This window comes from Podarcis raffonei, chromosome 10, assembly GCF_027172205.1.
Source record: "Podarcis raffonei isolate rPodRaf1 chromosome 10, rPodRaf1.pri, whole genome shotgun sequence".
NCBI lineage: Eukaryota > Metazoa > Chordata > Lepidosauria > Squamata > Lacertidae > Podarcis > Podarcis raffonei.
Genome location: NC_070611.1, coordinates 30,969,389 through 30,986,627, shown reverse-complemented (window position 1 = coordinate 30,986,627; position 17,239 = coordinate 30,969,389). Strand labels below are relative to the sequence as shown.

At 44.1% G+C, this 17,239-nt stretch overlaps 1 protein-coding gene across 2 annotated transcripts in view; it reads right to left on the bottom strand.

Annotated features, from left to right (window-relative positions):
• Nucleotides 1–13,472, bottom strand: part of TBC1D30 (TBC1 domain family member 30) — a 40,450-nt gene extending 26,978 nt beyond the window's left edge. Inside the window, exons 1-2 of one of the 2 annotated variants that reach the window (XM_053405244.1) lie at nt 12,953–13,472; nt 7,083–7,247 (exon numbers count right to left, since the gene is read on the bottom strand). In XM_053405244.1, the coding sequence (XP_053261219.1) occupies nt 7,083–7,247; nt 12,953–13,304 (517 nt within the window). In that variant the 5' untranslated portion in view covers nt 13,305–13,472. The remainder of the gene's footprint in view (nt 1–7,082; nt 7,248–12,952) is intronic. The other variant, XM_053405245.1, reaches the window with a different exon arrangement.
• Nucleotides 13,473–17,239: the final 3,767 nt, after the last annotated feature.

Below are 17,239 nucleotides of genomic sequence, written 5' to 3'. Positions count from 1 at the left end.
CCAAGTTGAACAATAAATCAACTGTACACATAATAAAATGTACCTAGAATATAGTTAATTGTGGCTTTTGTTTTGACTGGGATTGTTCCTTGAAAAGCCACCCATTGCTATTCATACGTAAGCGTGTTGTTAATTTTGATTACAAAGGCTATATATTCTTCTGATAAGAGGATGACCAAAACTCAAGTATAAATGATTGCTTTCTTTTACATGTTTTTATACAGAAGTCTTTGAACTAGCCCCAAAACTGTACAAAATAAAAAAGAAATTGCTATCATAGCCACCCATTAAAAGTACTGGAAATGGCTTTCAAGAAAAGATGTCATTGATCAAAAGTACAGTGGTACCTCGGGTAAGTACTTAATTCATTCCGGAGGTCCGTTCTTAACCTGAAGCACTACTTTAGCTAATGGGGCCTCCTGCTGCTGCCGCACCACCGGAGCACAATTTCTGTTCTCATCCTGAAGCAAAGTTCTTAACCTGAGGTAATATTTCTAGGTTAGCGGAGTCTGTAACCTAAAGCGTATGTAACCTGAAGTGTATGTAACCCTAGGTACCACTGTAGCCTCAAAACATACACTGAAGATATTCAGATAATAAATAAAGCCAGAAGGTCTCCCCCACCTTTCCAGATTTATATATAAATTTGCATCAAGCCTAAAGATATGTTTGGTTTACTGGGCTCAGCATCAGAGCCCCTAATCAAATTAAATGTTCTAGAGTCCATATTGGCCTATTTATAAGATTTTTATACTGCTCTCTCAAAGTAGCCCAGAGCAGCAAACAAGAGCAAAAGACTATGAACGTAAGCTTGTTAGGGCAAGGAAAGGGACAGAATAATTCTAAGTTTCTTTAGAAGTGCTGGTAGGGATATGGTCTCAGAGTATGGTCTGAAGGTGCAAAAAGCCACCATCTTACTGAAGCTAAGCCGCCATTTGGATCTAGTCAGTGGCTGGGATGGGTGGCATAGCTGTCAACTTACAGATTTGAAAATAAGGGACCAGCAGCCTTGAAAATAAGGGACCTGCAGCCTCACCTGTTCCAGGCACTCCAGTCTTCCTGTCCTCCTGCAGTCTGGTCAAACTCATGCTGGTAGCTTCAAGAACACTGTCCAACCAACTTTGTAACCAGAGGTTCAACTGAATAGAATCTGAATCACATGCACCACAAGGCCTAGGCAGCCTCAACTTAAGATGGCTCCCCGGCCATCTCCCCGGCTTTGCACTGCAAAGTTTGCAGCAGCACATGCAACAAAATGGCGTCCAGCATTCAAAACCCCCCTCAGCTTGCATTAACTAGCCACACACAAGGCATGCAAGCTCCACCCCCCCAGTCGTTCTTAGACTTCTTATTGGGTGAGCAACACAGCCAAGCAACACAGTTGGAGCCTTCCTCCTCCCTGGCCAGCAGGGAGGGAGGGAGAGGAGCTGCTTCCTTTGAAATTTAAGGGACATCATTTAAGGGACATTTAAGGGACATCCATCAATAAGGGACAGCAGCGGGGCATGGCGCTGGAATAAGGGACTGTCCCTTCAAATAAGGGACACTTGACAGCTATGATGGGTGGCCTCCAGGGAACCACACCTTTGCCACCTCAGTTTATTATGTCAAAGGAAAGGCAGGATATAAAATGCGAGGGGGAAAATATCATTTTTAAGCCCCCTTTCTGCTCCCAGGTTTGACGATTTCTAAGCACAGCACAACATTAGTCCCTGCAGAAGTTGACTATTAATCATGCGCCTCCCATATTCTTCTCTCACTCTGCTCTCCACAAACAAAATGCCCATCTACATAGGATGGCCGCCATGTAGACACTACTTAAATTGTTCCTTACAACAGTGTCAAGAGTCAAAACTTTGTGTAAGCTACGGCGCATGAACAGCTCACCGTGCGTACAGCAGTGAAAAGCTCTTTCTACACAACAGCAATCATAACACATAAACCAGGCCTAAGAATTGATTGTTGACCAGCAGTCGTTTGGACAGTTTACTTCTCAAGTTGTATGCACCAGTCTTGGGTGCGCACCTTGAATAGTGCTCTGTTACCCTGAAACCCAGGAGCTTAGGTTAGTTAAAGGAACTGTATTTTGGCTAGCTTTCAAAAGCTATTCTAAGCAATTAGATCCAGGTTGTTTTCAGGAAAAACTACTCAACACAGGCAGGGAAGGAGCATGGTATGCGGGAGGGCGGGGAGAAATCATCTCTATTTCCACATATCCTATTTGCAAATTGTTTTAGCACATTATCTGCAGAGTATGCAATGCATTATTAATCCCAGCTTTGAAAGATTCCCTCCCCCCTCTTCCCTAAATATAATTATTGCTTAACAGCTCATATAAAACTGCACTTTAGCATGCTATTGACTAGCGTAATCAGTCCAGACAGCTATGTCAGATGCAATAAAGGTTTACTATCCAAGTCTAATAAACGAAACAGTGTTATGTGCTGTCCATGAAAAAGATATAATTAGATCTAATATAAGAACTGTGCAAGTTGCTTTCCATCTCTGCAAAGTACATTTCATGTCCTTAGTGCTGAAAATCAAAGTTTCAGGAATTGTAGCACCTTATGGGCCAACAATGGCATGCCGGTCAGAGGTTCCCCACATCTGGAGTATGGCGTACAGGACTGTAACGGCTGGGGGGGATGACAGAAAATGGGGTTGGTTGCCTTGCACAAATGGAAATGCTTTCTACTATATCACGGTGTGCAGTTCATGGATACATTTGTGTGGCTGATCATGCCTACTTTGGTCACCATCGCTGACAGATTCTTGCCCCTGGAGAATTTGTCAAGAGGGAATGCAGCTCTATGGTTGAAACAGCTTTTGGGCTTGATGGGAGGGAATAAGTTGTTCCCCAAGCCTCATTGTGAGAGAAGGGCATTTTCTTGACATGGGGTAGAGGATTAGCCCTTCCCTCCCCAATTAGGACCTCTCTACCCAGAAATTCCCCCATGCACCTTTTATCAGAGCTTAAGAGTTTTTGATGACTAAGTGACATATTCATATTGTTAAATAAAATAAATAAAAATATATTTTGTCTCCAAAGCCCTGCCTTGTATCAAGGAAACACAGCAATGCTGCAACTTTATCGCAGGAGGCAAAAACTATCACAGCAAAATTGTTCCAGTTCAAACAGAACAGATTGCCTAATTCCTAGCAGTCTTGGTGCCGTCATGTCTAAAAATACACACTTCGTGCTGCATTTTTTAATTAATGCATTTGATCCACCAGTCTTTCAAATGTTTTTCTTCCCATTTAGGTCACCTCATAGTTCTCATGCTGTGAACGATGGAGAATGTGACATGAACTGAGTGCGAGTTACAGAATTTGTGTAGGAGGGGTAGGAATCTTCGTTTCGCCCACACACAAAGACTGCATAACCAAATTTGTGAAAAGAAAGCTACTGTCTCCAATTTAATGTTCAAGCTGTTGGGTGGCAAGTCATAAAAGCGAGCTACTGTAAGTAATATGCAAGCAACAGGAGATGTTTGAACCACTGGATCTACTTCAAAGGGGAGGGAAGGAGCCAAAGAAAACACAATTAGTTTTTCATACAAACTGCTTGCGAATTTTAAATGATGGAATGGGTCAGGAAAGGGGGAGCTAGCATTCAAAACAAAACATCCAACTGGCCGCAGCCAAGCCCTCTTGCACATCCAGCCAAGAATACTATACTAGCTCTCTGGGTTCTAGCCAGACTTTATAACTCCAGTTTCAAGGTTAAGGTCACATTGTCCAAGGTACTGCTTTGTCAACCTCTTCAGCACTGGCACAGAAATCCCTTGAACAAGGGGCTAGCAAACCTCTTCAGTACAGTGACACTGAAGGCCTTCCAATAGGTCATGACCGACTTGCATATAATGTCCATAATTGACTTGCTCCACAAATCATTAACAAATACACCAGAGACCAAGTATACCGGGGGGCCGTTTTGTACCTATTGCACAATGTCACACTATCAGGGTCTCTTCTGCTCAAATAGAGAAAGGCTTCCCTCCGCCTTAGAAAACACATTGTTACCCATGTTAAGAGTTGGGAAACATTTCATCAGTCTTGTTAATACTGCTGACCAGCTCATCTTCACTGTCACTCCTTCAGTCTTCTAGCGTAGGGATAGAAACCGCAGGCTCAGGGGCCAAATGCAGCCCTTGAGACTAGAAATGGATGAATCTCCCAATTCTGGTTTCTCTCAGGGTGTAGAAACCTCTGACTTTTGCATGGGTGGAAGGTAGCCCACTGTACAAAAGTAAGAGTTGCATCACTGGTTGACCTTGATGGAATCTAGCTCTCAGACTGAAAACACCTGCCCATCAAGCTGTCGTCAGCCAGTTACCGTATTTTTCGCCCCATAGGGCGCACCGGCCCATAGGACGCACCTAGTTTTTTGGGGGGGAAATAAAGAAAAAAAATTATTTCCCCCCTAGGCGCAGAATTTTATTTATTTTCCCCCCAGGCGCAGAAATTTTATTTTCCCCCCTCCCACGGCTTGCGGAGAGCTACCCGAAGCCCAGGCGCGACTGCTCAGCGCGCCCGGGCTTCGGGACAAGAGGCAGCTCTGCGCAAGCCGTGGGAGGGCTCACGCGGCTTGCGCAGAGCTACCCGAAGCCCCGGCATGACTGCTCAGCGCACCCAGGCTTTGGGGTGCAGGCAGCTCTCCGCAAGTTCCCGCCAGGCTCCCACGGCTTGTGGATAGCTTCCTGAAGCCTGGAGAGCTAGAGGGGTCGGTGCGCAACGACCCCTCTCACTCTCCAGGCTTCAGCGAAAGCCTGTATTCACCCCATAGGACGCACACACATTTCCCCTTCATTTTTGGAGGGGAAAAAGTGCGTCCTATAGGGTGAAAAATACGGTAAATGGAGCCTGTGGTTGCTAGTCCTAAGAGGTCTCAGAACCCAATCGTATCACAATAGCAGAAGCAGGTGGACTTAGGGGTCAGGCTATGCAGTGGTAGTTGTTACTGATGCCATGAGGCTACTTGCTTCTGTGAGATCCTGGGATAAAGCAGCCTCAGTGGCTTCTGGCTTATGGACAAACGAGAGAAGACACAGAAGTCCCACTGATATTTCTGCAGATCCCTGGATATAGCAGCCTAGCAGAAGCAGTTTCTCCTCATCCTTACTGCCTTAGGAATACAGAAGGATAGAGGGAACACAGCTGCCACAAGCTTCAAAGCCCCAGAAGCATTTCAGTGTCTTTATTATATGGAAAAAAGGCAGACCCATGGAACAAGTGGGCTTGTTTCCCTTGACCCAACAGTGCATGGTGTGTTAACTTAGTTACCAGAACCACCTTCCCATAAAACATTTCCTGAGTGGAAGAGAATGTTGCACATGATTCTAAGCAGCTTCTTTACTCGGATGCAGAAAACTTCGTCCGGCTCTCCACTCAGTCAGAGAGACAGAACATGAAGATGCATACATCAAAACAAGACAAGTCCCTTGTAGCACTTTTATATATATATATATTTTAAAAATGCATGCACTTAAAAGCTCATTTTAGTGCAGTGTTCATGCCATTTCATTTACTGTACCTGAATATAACAAACTGCCATGCTGCATGTTAATAAAAGAAAGATACAAGACAAAAAAAAGTTAGCTTTAGAAAAATTCTGAAGAACAACCTGTGATACATTTTATACACAATACCGCTGAATTAAAACATGTAAAAAGGCTAATTGGGTGTGCATACTAGCTGTGGCTCCCAGTGGCGATCCTTCCTTCCCTAAATTGCCACTACAGGAGTTTCCGAAGATCCATTTTGCTCTGAGGGAAACAGAGAAGCAAAAGAACTTCCTCCTTTTGTCTTTTCTGCCTTACTGTAACACGTCTGAGGATTACTGATCTTCTGTAAACTGCTTTGTGAAGTCCACCAAATGGTACGTGAATTCATAAAACAAATGCACAAGAGGTTTTGCATTTTCAGTTTTTATAAGGGAATTGCGTAATTGAGGTCAGATGGTTGTACTTCAGGCCTTTTAAAGTTTGGTGCCATATGTCTGAAACTCTCAGAACTATGTGTGGGAACAATCTACATAGCCACAATTAAATCATTTCTGTCCTGCTGATTTTGAAGCACAGCCTGAACTCTTTGCCAGCATGTCACTGGAACAAAGAAAGGTTTACCATTACTGAATTTTACCTTATACATGAAATTCACTTTATGACTGGACTGTGTCTCCTTTAAATGCATACCTCCCTTTATTTTATTTTTTTTGGACACCAGGGCCAATATTTTTCTTTCCTAGGCTATTAATGTTAAAAACTTTAAAAGGCCCTTGAAAATATTGGTATTGCTGAATTTGTTGTTGTTTTATATAGTTGGTTTACATTCTTTTATCATTCATGGTTTTTCTATTATGGCACAAGCTGTCTTGAGAATTATATCTTGAAAGGCAGGGCCAAAATGTCTTTTAAAAAAATAAAACTTATAATCTACTCTATGGATAGGCAAACTAAGGCCTGGGGGCCGGATCCGGCCCAATCACCTTCTAAATCCGGCCGACAGACGGTCCAGGAATCTACATGAGTATAATGTGTCCTTTTATTTAAAATGCATCTCTGGGTTATTTGTGGGGCATAGGAATTCGTTCATTTCCCCCCAAAAAATATAGTCCAGCCCACCACATAGTCTGAGGGACGGTGGACCGGCCCCTTGCTGAAAAAGTTTGCTGATCCCTGTACTCCTATGCATATTAACTTGGAAGCATGTCTCATTAAGTTCAGTGGATTTACTTCCTAGTAAGTATGGTTTGGATGCAGACCTGAGAAGTCCTCAAGTATAAGAATCTGACCTAAATTTTAAAATTCCTTTTTAAAAACTGAAAATGAAAAAAACTCCTGTTCAAGCATTGGTTCCTTTATAAACAATACACTACAGAGCCTGCAAAAACAAAAAGAAAAAACCTTCATTTTAGAACAGCACTTGCCTGTCTCCTTCCCTTACATATGTTTATGTAACCAAAAATATTTTTTCCCCTGTGCTAAACAGCATTTTCAAAATACTAGAACAGTAAAACGGCATTCCAAAATAAGCTTACAAAGCGCCAAGATGACAACACACAAACACACAAGGGTACTTACGCCGTTTCTGGGAAACTGCTTGCAAACAGGCTGTTACAATATCACAGTTCTTCTGCACTTTGTGCAAAAGCCTGTCCTTTTGTTTCAGAAGGCGAAGCAATTTTGCTGACTGAACACAAATTCTGTAATTCAGCTCGCGTATTATAGTTGTCAACTCATTGGTATCTGTCAACAAACAGAGAATAAAATTAGCCTGCTGGCTGAAACCTGTAACTTGAGAACACATTTCTCCCTATGGAAAGCACCAGGGGTTTCGCCCCTAAAGGGTTCTTATCCTGTAAACTGGGGGTGGAAAGTCGGTGGTCTTCTCCAATTATCAGGGGAGATGGCTGCTGGAGTCCAGCAATATCAGGAGGCTCGAAAATCCGCCGCTCCCGCTATAAATGCATATTCTTGGGGAAATTCCCTGCCACACTCAAAGAGTTCATGTTGTGTTACACCTTAAGAAGTTTACAGTAAATGATGGATAACAAGTTATTTATTATTAGGTCAATACTTTGCTCAAGACTACTCCCAAGGTAATATATATATAGCAGTAAATCCACAAATTAAAGCAACAGAAATCAGTAAAATAATGGAATTATTAAGAGACAATAATCACAACTGCGTGAGAATTTCATCTGCAGTTTTATATACCCATGAACCTGAGAACATGTTTTCCAAATCATTACCATTATTTTACTAAATTGTTCAGGCTCCTTAGTATACTATAAGTATCTCCTTCAGAAGCATTTAGCTACTGGCAACATTTGACTCAAGTAAGCCAGTTTGGTGTAGCATTTACAGAGTTAGATTAAGACCTGGGAGATCAAAATTCAAATCCCCACTCAGCCATGAAGCTCCCCTTGGGCCAGTCATTCACTCCCAGTTTAACCTACCTCACAGGCTTGTTGTGAGTATAAAATTGGAAGGAAAAAGAACCATGTACAGTGGTACCTCGCAAGACAAAATTAATTCGTTCTGCGAGTTTTTTCATCTTGCAAATTTTTCGTCTTGCGAAGCAAAAAAAAAGTTTTTTTTAAAAAAGTTTAAAAATCACCAATGTGTACAGTACTGTACATACATTTTCTAAGTCAAGTCGCAACTGCACCTCTTCAAGCAATGCACCCTGGGTATTAACGGTTTTAAGAAAAAGGAAACAAACTTGCAAGACGTTTTCGTCTTGCGAAGCAAGCCCATAGGGAAATTCGTCTTGCGAAGCAACTCAAAAAACGAAAAACTCTTTCGTCTTGCGAGGTACCACTGTAAATCACATTGAGCTCCTTAGGGGAAAGATGGGATATAAATGTAATACAGTGGTAGCTCGGGTTAAGAACTTAATTTGTTCTGGAGGTCTGTTCTTAACCTGAAACTGTTCTTAACCTGAAGCACTACTTTAGCTAATGCGGGCTCCTGCTGCCACCGCACCACCACTGCATGATTTCTTTTCTCATCCTGAAGCAAAGTTCTTAACCCGAGGTAATATTTCTGGGTTAGCGGAGTTTGTAACCTGAAGTGTATGTAACCTGAGGTACCACTGTACATACATGCATATTTCATTTCCTATTCTTTCCCCAGTGACAGCAGTCACGAAATTAAAAGACGCCTGCTCCTTGGGAGAAAGGCGATGGCAAACCTAGACAGCATCTTAAAAAGCACAGACATCACCTTGCCAACAAAGGTCCGTATAGTTAAAGCCATGGTTTTCCTGGTAGTGATGTATGGAAGTGAGAGCTGGACCATAAAGAAGGCTGATCGCCGAAGAATTGATGCTTTTGAATTATGGTGCTGGAGGAGACTCTTGAGAGTCCCATGGACTGCAAGAAGATCAAACGCATCCATTCTTAAGGAAATTAGCCCTGAGTGCTCACTGGAAGGACAGATCATGAAGACTCCCTGGAAAAGACCCTGATGTTGGGAAAGATTGAGGACACCAGGAGAAGAGGACGACAGAGGACGAGATGGTTGGACAGTGTTCTCGAAGCTACAAACATGAGTCTGACCAAACTGTGGGAGGCAGTGGAAGATAGGAGTGCCTGGCGTGCTCTGGTCCATGGGGTCACGAAGAGTCGGACACGACTAAACGACTAAACAACAACAACATTCTATCCCCATGGCAGATTCATTTGGCATCATAAGGACTTTGTAAAAAGCCCATACTGTATTTTTCATTAGCTGCAAATATTTAATATATAGGGTTTGCTGGTAACTTAGCTTCTTAGATTGTTTAGAGATCTTTGAACATAAATTCACCTGCAAAGAAAATTGTAATCTTTAAAACAGCAATTTTTTTTACATAGCATGCACCCTCTAGTGGGCAAAAGCAGGTAAAAGAAATCAGCATTTAAGTTAACAGCTGCTTGCCATTCATGAAATTAGGTAAAACAAATAAAGAAGGTTATATCTGTAATCAGTAAAAGTGGACAACCCTTAACCCCCTGAGAAAGAAGGCAGCAGAGAACAGGGAGAATGGCATTCAACAGGGGTGTTATCTGCATGCAGAACGTAGGAACTGTATTGTGATGTTAACAGACATTGTAGTATGGACCTCACTGAAATGGCCCTTTAAAAATTCAGTACTGGGATATCTTTCAATGTAATGACAGGAGACTTATTAAAAAGAGTTCTTATCATACACAACTGGTGCTGATGACCAGAGAAAGAAAACCAGAGGTAGAATTTCAGGTGCTATGGGGAAACTTGATTGAACACACCCACTGAGAGAATGATCATAATATTTATATAGTGCCTTTTCAGTGTTCAAAGTGTTTCACACAGGCTGTCTCAATTGAGTTTACAACGAGCCTATAAGGTAGGACACCATTATGCTGCCCATATTGTAAATACAGCAGGCTGAGAGCACAAGGCCACCGAATATTAGAATCCCACTCTTTCTGGCTGAAAAGGCTCCATGAGCAGGTTATGAAAGGTTGATAGATAGACTTACAAATCTAAAAATATAGTACATAAAATGAAGACAAGGCAGGGAGGGAAGAGATGAAAGCTTTAAGCAAGTAAAAAGGTAGATCACTAGCTACTTCTTTTTTGGAGAGACGGGAAAAGCAGGCAAGCTGAGAATCTGTGGATCAGAGTTTGGTGTGTTGCAGAAAGATGTTACTTTGACCAATAAAATTTTTATTTTTAAAATAAAATTAAGTCAACAGATCAACATTCAGTTGTTGTAGTAGCTGGTAGATCACATTAGTTATTAACTCTTATCATGGCAGTATTTTCTAAGGGGCCTACAAATGAACCAGGAGTGCCACACATCACCAGTAATCAGGACAAAACCTCTGTAAGGTAATGACCAAATGCAATCTATTACAGTGGTACCTCAGGTTAAGTACTTAATTCATTCCGGAGGTCCGTTCTTAACCTCAAACTGTTCTTAACCTGAAGCACCACTTTAGCTAATGGGGCCTCCCGCTGCTGCCGCGCCACAGGAGCACGATTTCTGTTCTCATCCTGAAGCAAAGTTCTTAACCTGAAGCACTGTATCTGGGTTAGCGGAGTCTGTAACCTGAAGTGTATGTAACCTGAAGCGTATGTAACCCGAGGTACCACTGTAATTCCTGTTATAGGTATGCACATGCAGGACAAGAAAATAAATATGCTTTTAGGAAGCTACTGTCTATAAAAAAGCTATTAACAGATCAGAGTAGGCAATACTAGGCTAGAGTGACATATGATCTTACTCAGAGGCAGCATCATATCAGCATATGAGGCAGATTGTGTCTCTACCTAACCCAGTACTGTCCACTCTGACTGGCAGCATCTCTCCAAGCCAATCCTGGTCTCCTGGCCTTGCAGCACAATATCTTTTTAAAAGCTACATTTTCAACCTAGGTAAAGGTAAAGGGACCCTTGACCATTAGGTCCAGTCGTGGCCGACTCTGGGGTTGCGGCGCTCATCTCGCTTTATTGGCCGAGGGAGCCGGCGTACAGCTTCCGGGTCATGTGGCCAGCATGACTAAGCCACTTCTGGCAAACCAGAGCAGCACACGGAAACGCCGTTTACCTTCCCGCCGGAGCGGTACCTATTTATCTACCTTGCACTTTGACGTGCTTTCAAACTGCTAGGTTGGCATTTTCAACCTAGACCACTACTATTGAAAGATTACCCTTCTTTTAAAAATTGTACAGCTCTCACAACAACTGAATTTGTAACCTTGGCATTCTTAACACCACACAGTATAACTATCTGAGCCAATGAGCAAAAGAGCCAGGTTCAGATGCCCCATGGAGACTGTTGGGGGCTCCCAAGCCTTAAATTAGGAATCCTAGCACAAAGGCCCAAGACAGGCTTGAGCCCTTCTCTCAATCCCTCCCCTCAGAGTGATGGAACGGCACAACAGAAGCTATGGCTAACTGTCCAGAAACAGTTAGTGCTTCGGGATGGTAAAAGAGATGGTACATCATAACATCTTACTTAGAATCTAGCCGAATTAGGAAACAATTATGAAAACCTTATTGGCCTGTTTAATTGCTGTTGCAGAGGAAACAGATGTTACCCCCTCCTAGAACTATCTCCTTTAGAGTCTTAGGTCAGCATAAATTTGTATTAGCAATCTCTGTAAACTGTTTTAGCGTATTAGCTTCTCTAGCTGAACAAAAGCGCCAAGTTTGTTGCTGATTAAGTATAGATCTACTTTGCCCTGCTGAAAAACAGAAGCTGGGAATCTTCCTTAGGGAGCTTATGTGGGACTGTAAGAGGTATAAACAGAGAAGGTGAGTGTATGAGATGACAGAGAAGCAGAGTCGTATGTAACCTGCTGAGGTAAGAAAAAATGTGATGATATACACCCAGTATTAACATCCATACACCTAAGATGAACACAAAGAGCTATAAAAGTTTCAGTTCAACAACCCATGACAATATGCCAAAATTGCAAGCAAGGATGTCATAGCAATTTAGTCAAGGCGTAAGATCATCCCTGCTGGTAAATATTTACTTAACATCAGTATTCAGGACACTAAGAAAAGCAATTGATAGGTTGATTCCTCCCTGTTCTTTTTTGACTAAGACTTCCCTTATTTTGCTTTCTTCATCATCCATGGCTATCCTGTGGTCATCCTTGACTGAATGTACAGTAGCTAAAGTGGCTGCAGCGCAAATTTAGGTCCAAGTTTTAGCATACAACAACAGCATAACTTCAGCAAGACTTGGAAAAGGCAGCAGGAAACATGAGCTGGGAGTATCCTTTTCCGCTAACAATCTGTCATAAACCTGCATGGAAGGTAAGTTTGTGAAATGTGCACCCACTAGTGTTGTTTTTAGGGGAAAGCAAACATGAAAAAGGGCTCCAAAAGAATGATGAGTAAGGAAAAGAAGAAAGAAGATTGTTTGCTTAGCTGAAAGTAAACAGGATTTTAAAAATTGGGCCATGGAAGCAGATCTGAGGCACAGTCTGAAAAATCCTAAGGACAAACAGGAAGAGAGGAAACTCTTGAGCAGCAAAGTCGAAGAAGAGGGATGGGGATGAATGCAACAGGTGCACACTCAGAGCCCAGTATATCTTAATCAAGGCTTTTTTTCAGCTGGAGCTGACGGGAGCTCCGGCACCTTTCAGGTGGGCGCCATTGCCATTCCAAGAGAACAAGGGAGAAGATCGTGCTGAGCACCTGCACCTCTTTTTCTAGAAAAATGGCACTGCTTGGAATATATGAGTAACAAAATCATCCTGCAAGGCCAACTCTTTTCACTTTCCTGGCGGTGCTCTCGTACAAATAAGCAGAAAGCCGACCGGTGCAAGTGCAGCATTCCCTGCCCGCACCACGGAGATGCAGAGCAGGACATCTTCACCTGTTGACTTTCTGCCTGCCAGGAGGAAGAAGCAGGAAACACCTTCTCCGGCGGGGGGAAACCCCCCATCCTTACCCGACCCTTTTACCTTTCTGCGCCAGGTACGTCCTCTGGTGCCGCTGGCCGGGCCTTCGCCGCAGCTCCTGCAGGAAGCGGGACTCGGCGCTGCTGCCCCTGCCGCCGGGGAAGGCGTCGGAGCCGGCGGACGCCTCGGTGGAGCTGTCCACGCTGTCGCGGTGGCGGGCGCGCCCCACGCTGTACAGCTCGGTCAGGAGGCCGTTCACCAGCGAGGAGGCGCGGCTGCGCGACAGCGCCTCCTCGCTTTCCTCCCCTTCTTCTTCTTCCTCCTCCTCCTCCGCCGGGCTGTCCGCGCTGCTGCACACCCCGGCCCGGCCCGGCTGCTCCCCGGGGTCGCCCAGGTCCACCTCGGCGAGCTCCATTCCCTCTCCGGAGCTAGAGCAGCCTCGCTGCGCTCGCTCGCACCTCTGCCAGGCGACTGAGGGTGGCGCGCGCCCTGTGGCAAACCCCAGGGCCAGAGTTCCGGGTCTGGCCCATTGTCCTCGAGGTAAGGGGGGTGGAGGGAAGAGGAGGGGAAAAAGAAAGTCGCTTTTGTAAAGGAGGCTTTGCGCAGGTCACATTCGTCGGTGTCCCCTGGAGAATGGAACGCGCCGTCGGCGGGTCTGTGGCTTCCAAGCTCCTCGGTGCGGTGCACCTTCCGCCGCCAGCCAATGGGGTCTCCCCAAGTCACCGCTCTGGCGCGAACTTCCCAGGGAAAGAAATGGCTTACGGAGGAAGTGATCGTCGAGTTTGGTGGTTTTGTCAGTTTAGGGTTACAGTCCGTTTTTGTGGTTGTGTTTCTTGTTGGGTCGCCAGTGTTGGCATCCCGGCATTCAGGGTCAAAATCCTACCAAGGTGGCTGGAAGTCAAGCACGTGTTTTGAAAGCGCTATCAAGGTTATTTATATACTGTACACTGCGGCCCCTGTTTTGTTAGCCCAAAAATGGAAATCGAGCGAAGAATGGCAACTTAAGCGGATGGAATATGCACAGCTTTCAGACTGCAGACTTAACACAGAATAAGAGAACAAGAACATACGTTTAGAGAAGGTTAGGTGAAGGGTAAAGGGATCCCTGACCATTAGGTCCAGTTGTGGACGACTCTGGGTTTGTGGTGCTCATCTCACTTTATTGGGCGAGGGAGCTGGCGTACAGCTTCTGGGTCATGTGGCCAGCATGACTAAGCCGCTTCTGGCGACCAGAGCAGTGCACAGAAATGCTGTTTACCTTCCCGCTGGAGAGGTACCTATTTATCTACTTGAACTGGCATGCTTTTGAACTGCTAGGTTGGCAGAAGCAGGGACCAAGCAACAGGAGCGCACCCCGTCGCGGGGATTCGAACCGCCAACCTTCTGATCAGCAAGCCCTAGGCTCTGTGGTTTTAACCCACAGCACCTCCCGCGTCCCTTAAAGAAGATAGGAAAACATTTGTTGAATATATGGGGGAAATTGTGTACATCTGAAAACGTTGGCAACATTAAGATAAATTCAACAGTGTAACTAAGTTTTGGTGGATGTAATAATGGAATACTGAATGGTTTAGTTTATGTAAAATATGCAGGGATTTATGTTATGCAAAATGAACCATGGAAAGAGAAGAAGGGGAGTCGTTGATACTTTAAGTTTGTTTAAATGAATATTCTAAAATGTAAAACAGAAAATTTAATAAAAATTATAGGAAAGAAAGTGCAATAAAGAGTTTGGACTGACTAGGAAAGCGTCCGTCCGGATCCTTCCCACAAGACACAGGTGATGGCAGGTGGTCGCAGGGAGGTGAGGGGTCCAACTGTAACACACCTGGAGGTCGTCGTTGCCTGCCTCCGTCTTCTGGAATTTAGCCTTGTGATCAATTATTTGGGATGGGACTTACCTGCCCACCCCCATATTTTATTCAAGTTGGCATCCCTGGAAATATTAGTAATTAGTACAGCAAAACCCAGGATGATCATGCTACTCCTCCTTCCTGCTGGTATGAATGGTCATGGTGTTTGTCTCATAGAACTGTCTCAGTTAAAAAGTTAAAAGCTGTCCCATCAAAACAGGATCAGAAAACAGCAGTGGCAAAATTGCCAAAAGTGTGTGTGAGAGAGGCTGCAATCCTAACTCCACTTCCTTGGGAACCCCGCTGAATTGAATAGGACTTACTTCTGAGTAAATATGGTTAGGCTTCTGCTATCACTGTTTATTATTAGTATGCCAGCTGACAATAATACTTCATGTATCGGATGAGTAAGGCTGTCGTTCTCAAAAGTTAACAGTGATGCTGAAGTTTCACAAGCACAGCTCCTCCATCACAATGCTGTAGTGATTTTAATTTTTTTTTAAGCTATGCCTGGTGAATATTGTCCTGCATGATCCTTCCCAAAGAATCTTAACTCTGTTTCTTTTGGGAGTATGGGCCAGTTATTAAGGCAGATTTCTGCTAAAATGTCCTGCCATCCTTAATTCACATGTGACACTGAAGGTATCTCTTTTGACCTCAGTTCCATCAGCATAGGAGTATTAATAGCCTTCCTTGCCAAGCTGGATGACATACTAGTCACTAATAAACATAGGGAGAGCCCTGCTGGATTAGACAAATGTTTCACCTTGTCCAGGCTAACCAGTTCCTCTGGGATCCCACAAACAGGACCTGAAGGCAACAGCTCTGTTGCTCAGTGCTATCTCTGAACCTGAAGATTCAGTCATGAGTGAAAGCTATTGATTACCTATATACTGATCTATGACCGTAATAAAGATTTGTATTGTATTGCTTACCTTATTCTCCATGGATTTGGCGAATACCTTTTTAAAGCTAAGTTGGTGGCTATTGGCATGCCTTGTAGCAACAAATTCCATAAATTATCTACTGTGTTAAAAAGTCTCTCTTTTTTTTTATCCTGAATCCTCCGATACTGTTTTATTGGGTGACCCCAGTTTCTGGCATAATAGCAGTGGAGGTGAGCCTTTGACCCAAATTAGACCCATCAAGCCGGTACACTTGGCCTGCGGCATGATGTGGTTCAAACTATGTCTGTGTGACCATCATGTGACTGCAAATGCTGGACAGCTTAAACTGCAGCATCAAGTTGAAAAGGAAGAACTAGGATCATGTTCTAGCTGTGCTCTTGCATCTTCCTTTGCAGCCTCTGGCAGAATCCAGTGCTTTTTGAATCGGCACCTTTTCTGTTGCCACATTCAGAAAGTGCTGAGTTGCAACTGGAAAGGGAGTATCAGGAGCACACTAGGTGTAATGGTGAAGTGTCAAAGTGTCCCATGGAGAACAGGCCAGTTCTGTATTCAGCCTTTTGGCTGGATCTACAGTAGTTTCCCACCCTTGTATTAAAGGGAGAGAAAAATTAGTTCCACCCACTTTCTCCATCCAGGGCATAATTTGATAATCCTCTCCTGTGTCACCCCTTCCTGTGTGTGTGGCACAATTATTTTGAAGCAAGTCCTACCATATCCAAAGTAAGCAATGTCTAGAGCTCCCTCTCTAGAAAATGTCTAGAAAATGCCTGTCTCACCTTGGCAGCCTCCCAAATCTTATTTTGGTGCTGACTCTTCAGGCAGCAGAGGGCGCCTCAACATCTTCAGACAACTTCAATTCAACCACAGCCAGCACTGCACATTTTAAGGATTGCTTGGGCAATGTCAAGATCAGAAGCTGGGGCTTCCAGCCAAGTCTGAGCACAATAAATTAAGTGTTGGCTAAGCTTTCTGACTGTCAGAGATAATTGTGCTGTTTATGTGTGACAAAATGGCTGCCCTAAATGCACCAAATGAGCAGGAACACTGCAGGCAGCTATTTGCAGTGTTTGCCTTTTTGAACCATTCCTGTCTTTTTCATTTAGCCTTATTCTAGTAAGTCGTGCACAGTGCCGCTTTCAAAGTGTTGTTTCAGGCCTATCTCTCAATGCTAGCAGCATCAATTAATGACCACCAGCCATCCCTGTCTACTCAGAAGCAACCTCCAAAGCCCCACTGAAGTAAGTAGCGCTTATTGCTGTGTAGTCATCCATAGGATTGCAGTGTTGGAAATCAGCAATGGTGCTTTTGTAGTCACAGGGGGTGGGGCAACATACTTTTTAATCTTCACATAGGTAAAGGTAAAGGGACCCCTGACCATTAGGTCCAGTCGTGGCCGACACTGGGGTTGCAGCGCTCATCTCGCTTTATTGGCCGAGGGAGCCGGCGTACAGCTTCCGGGTCATGTGGCCAGCATGACTAAACCGCTTCTGATGAACCAGAGCAGCGCACGGAAACACCGTTTACCTTTCCACCGGAGCGGTACCTATTTATCTACTTGCACGTTGACATGCTTTCAAACTGCTAGGTTG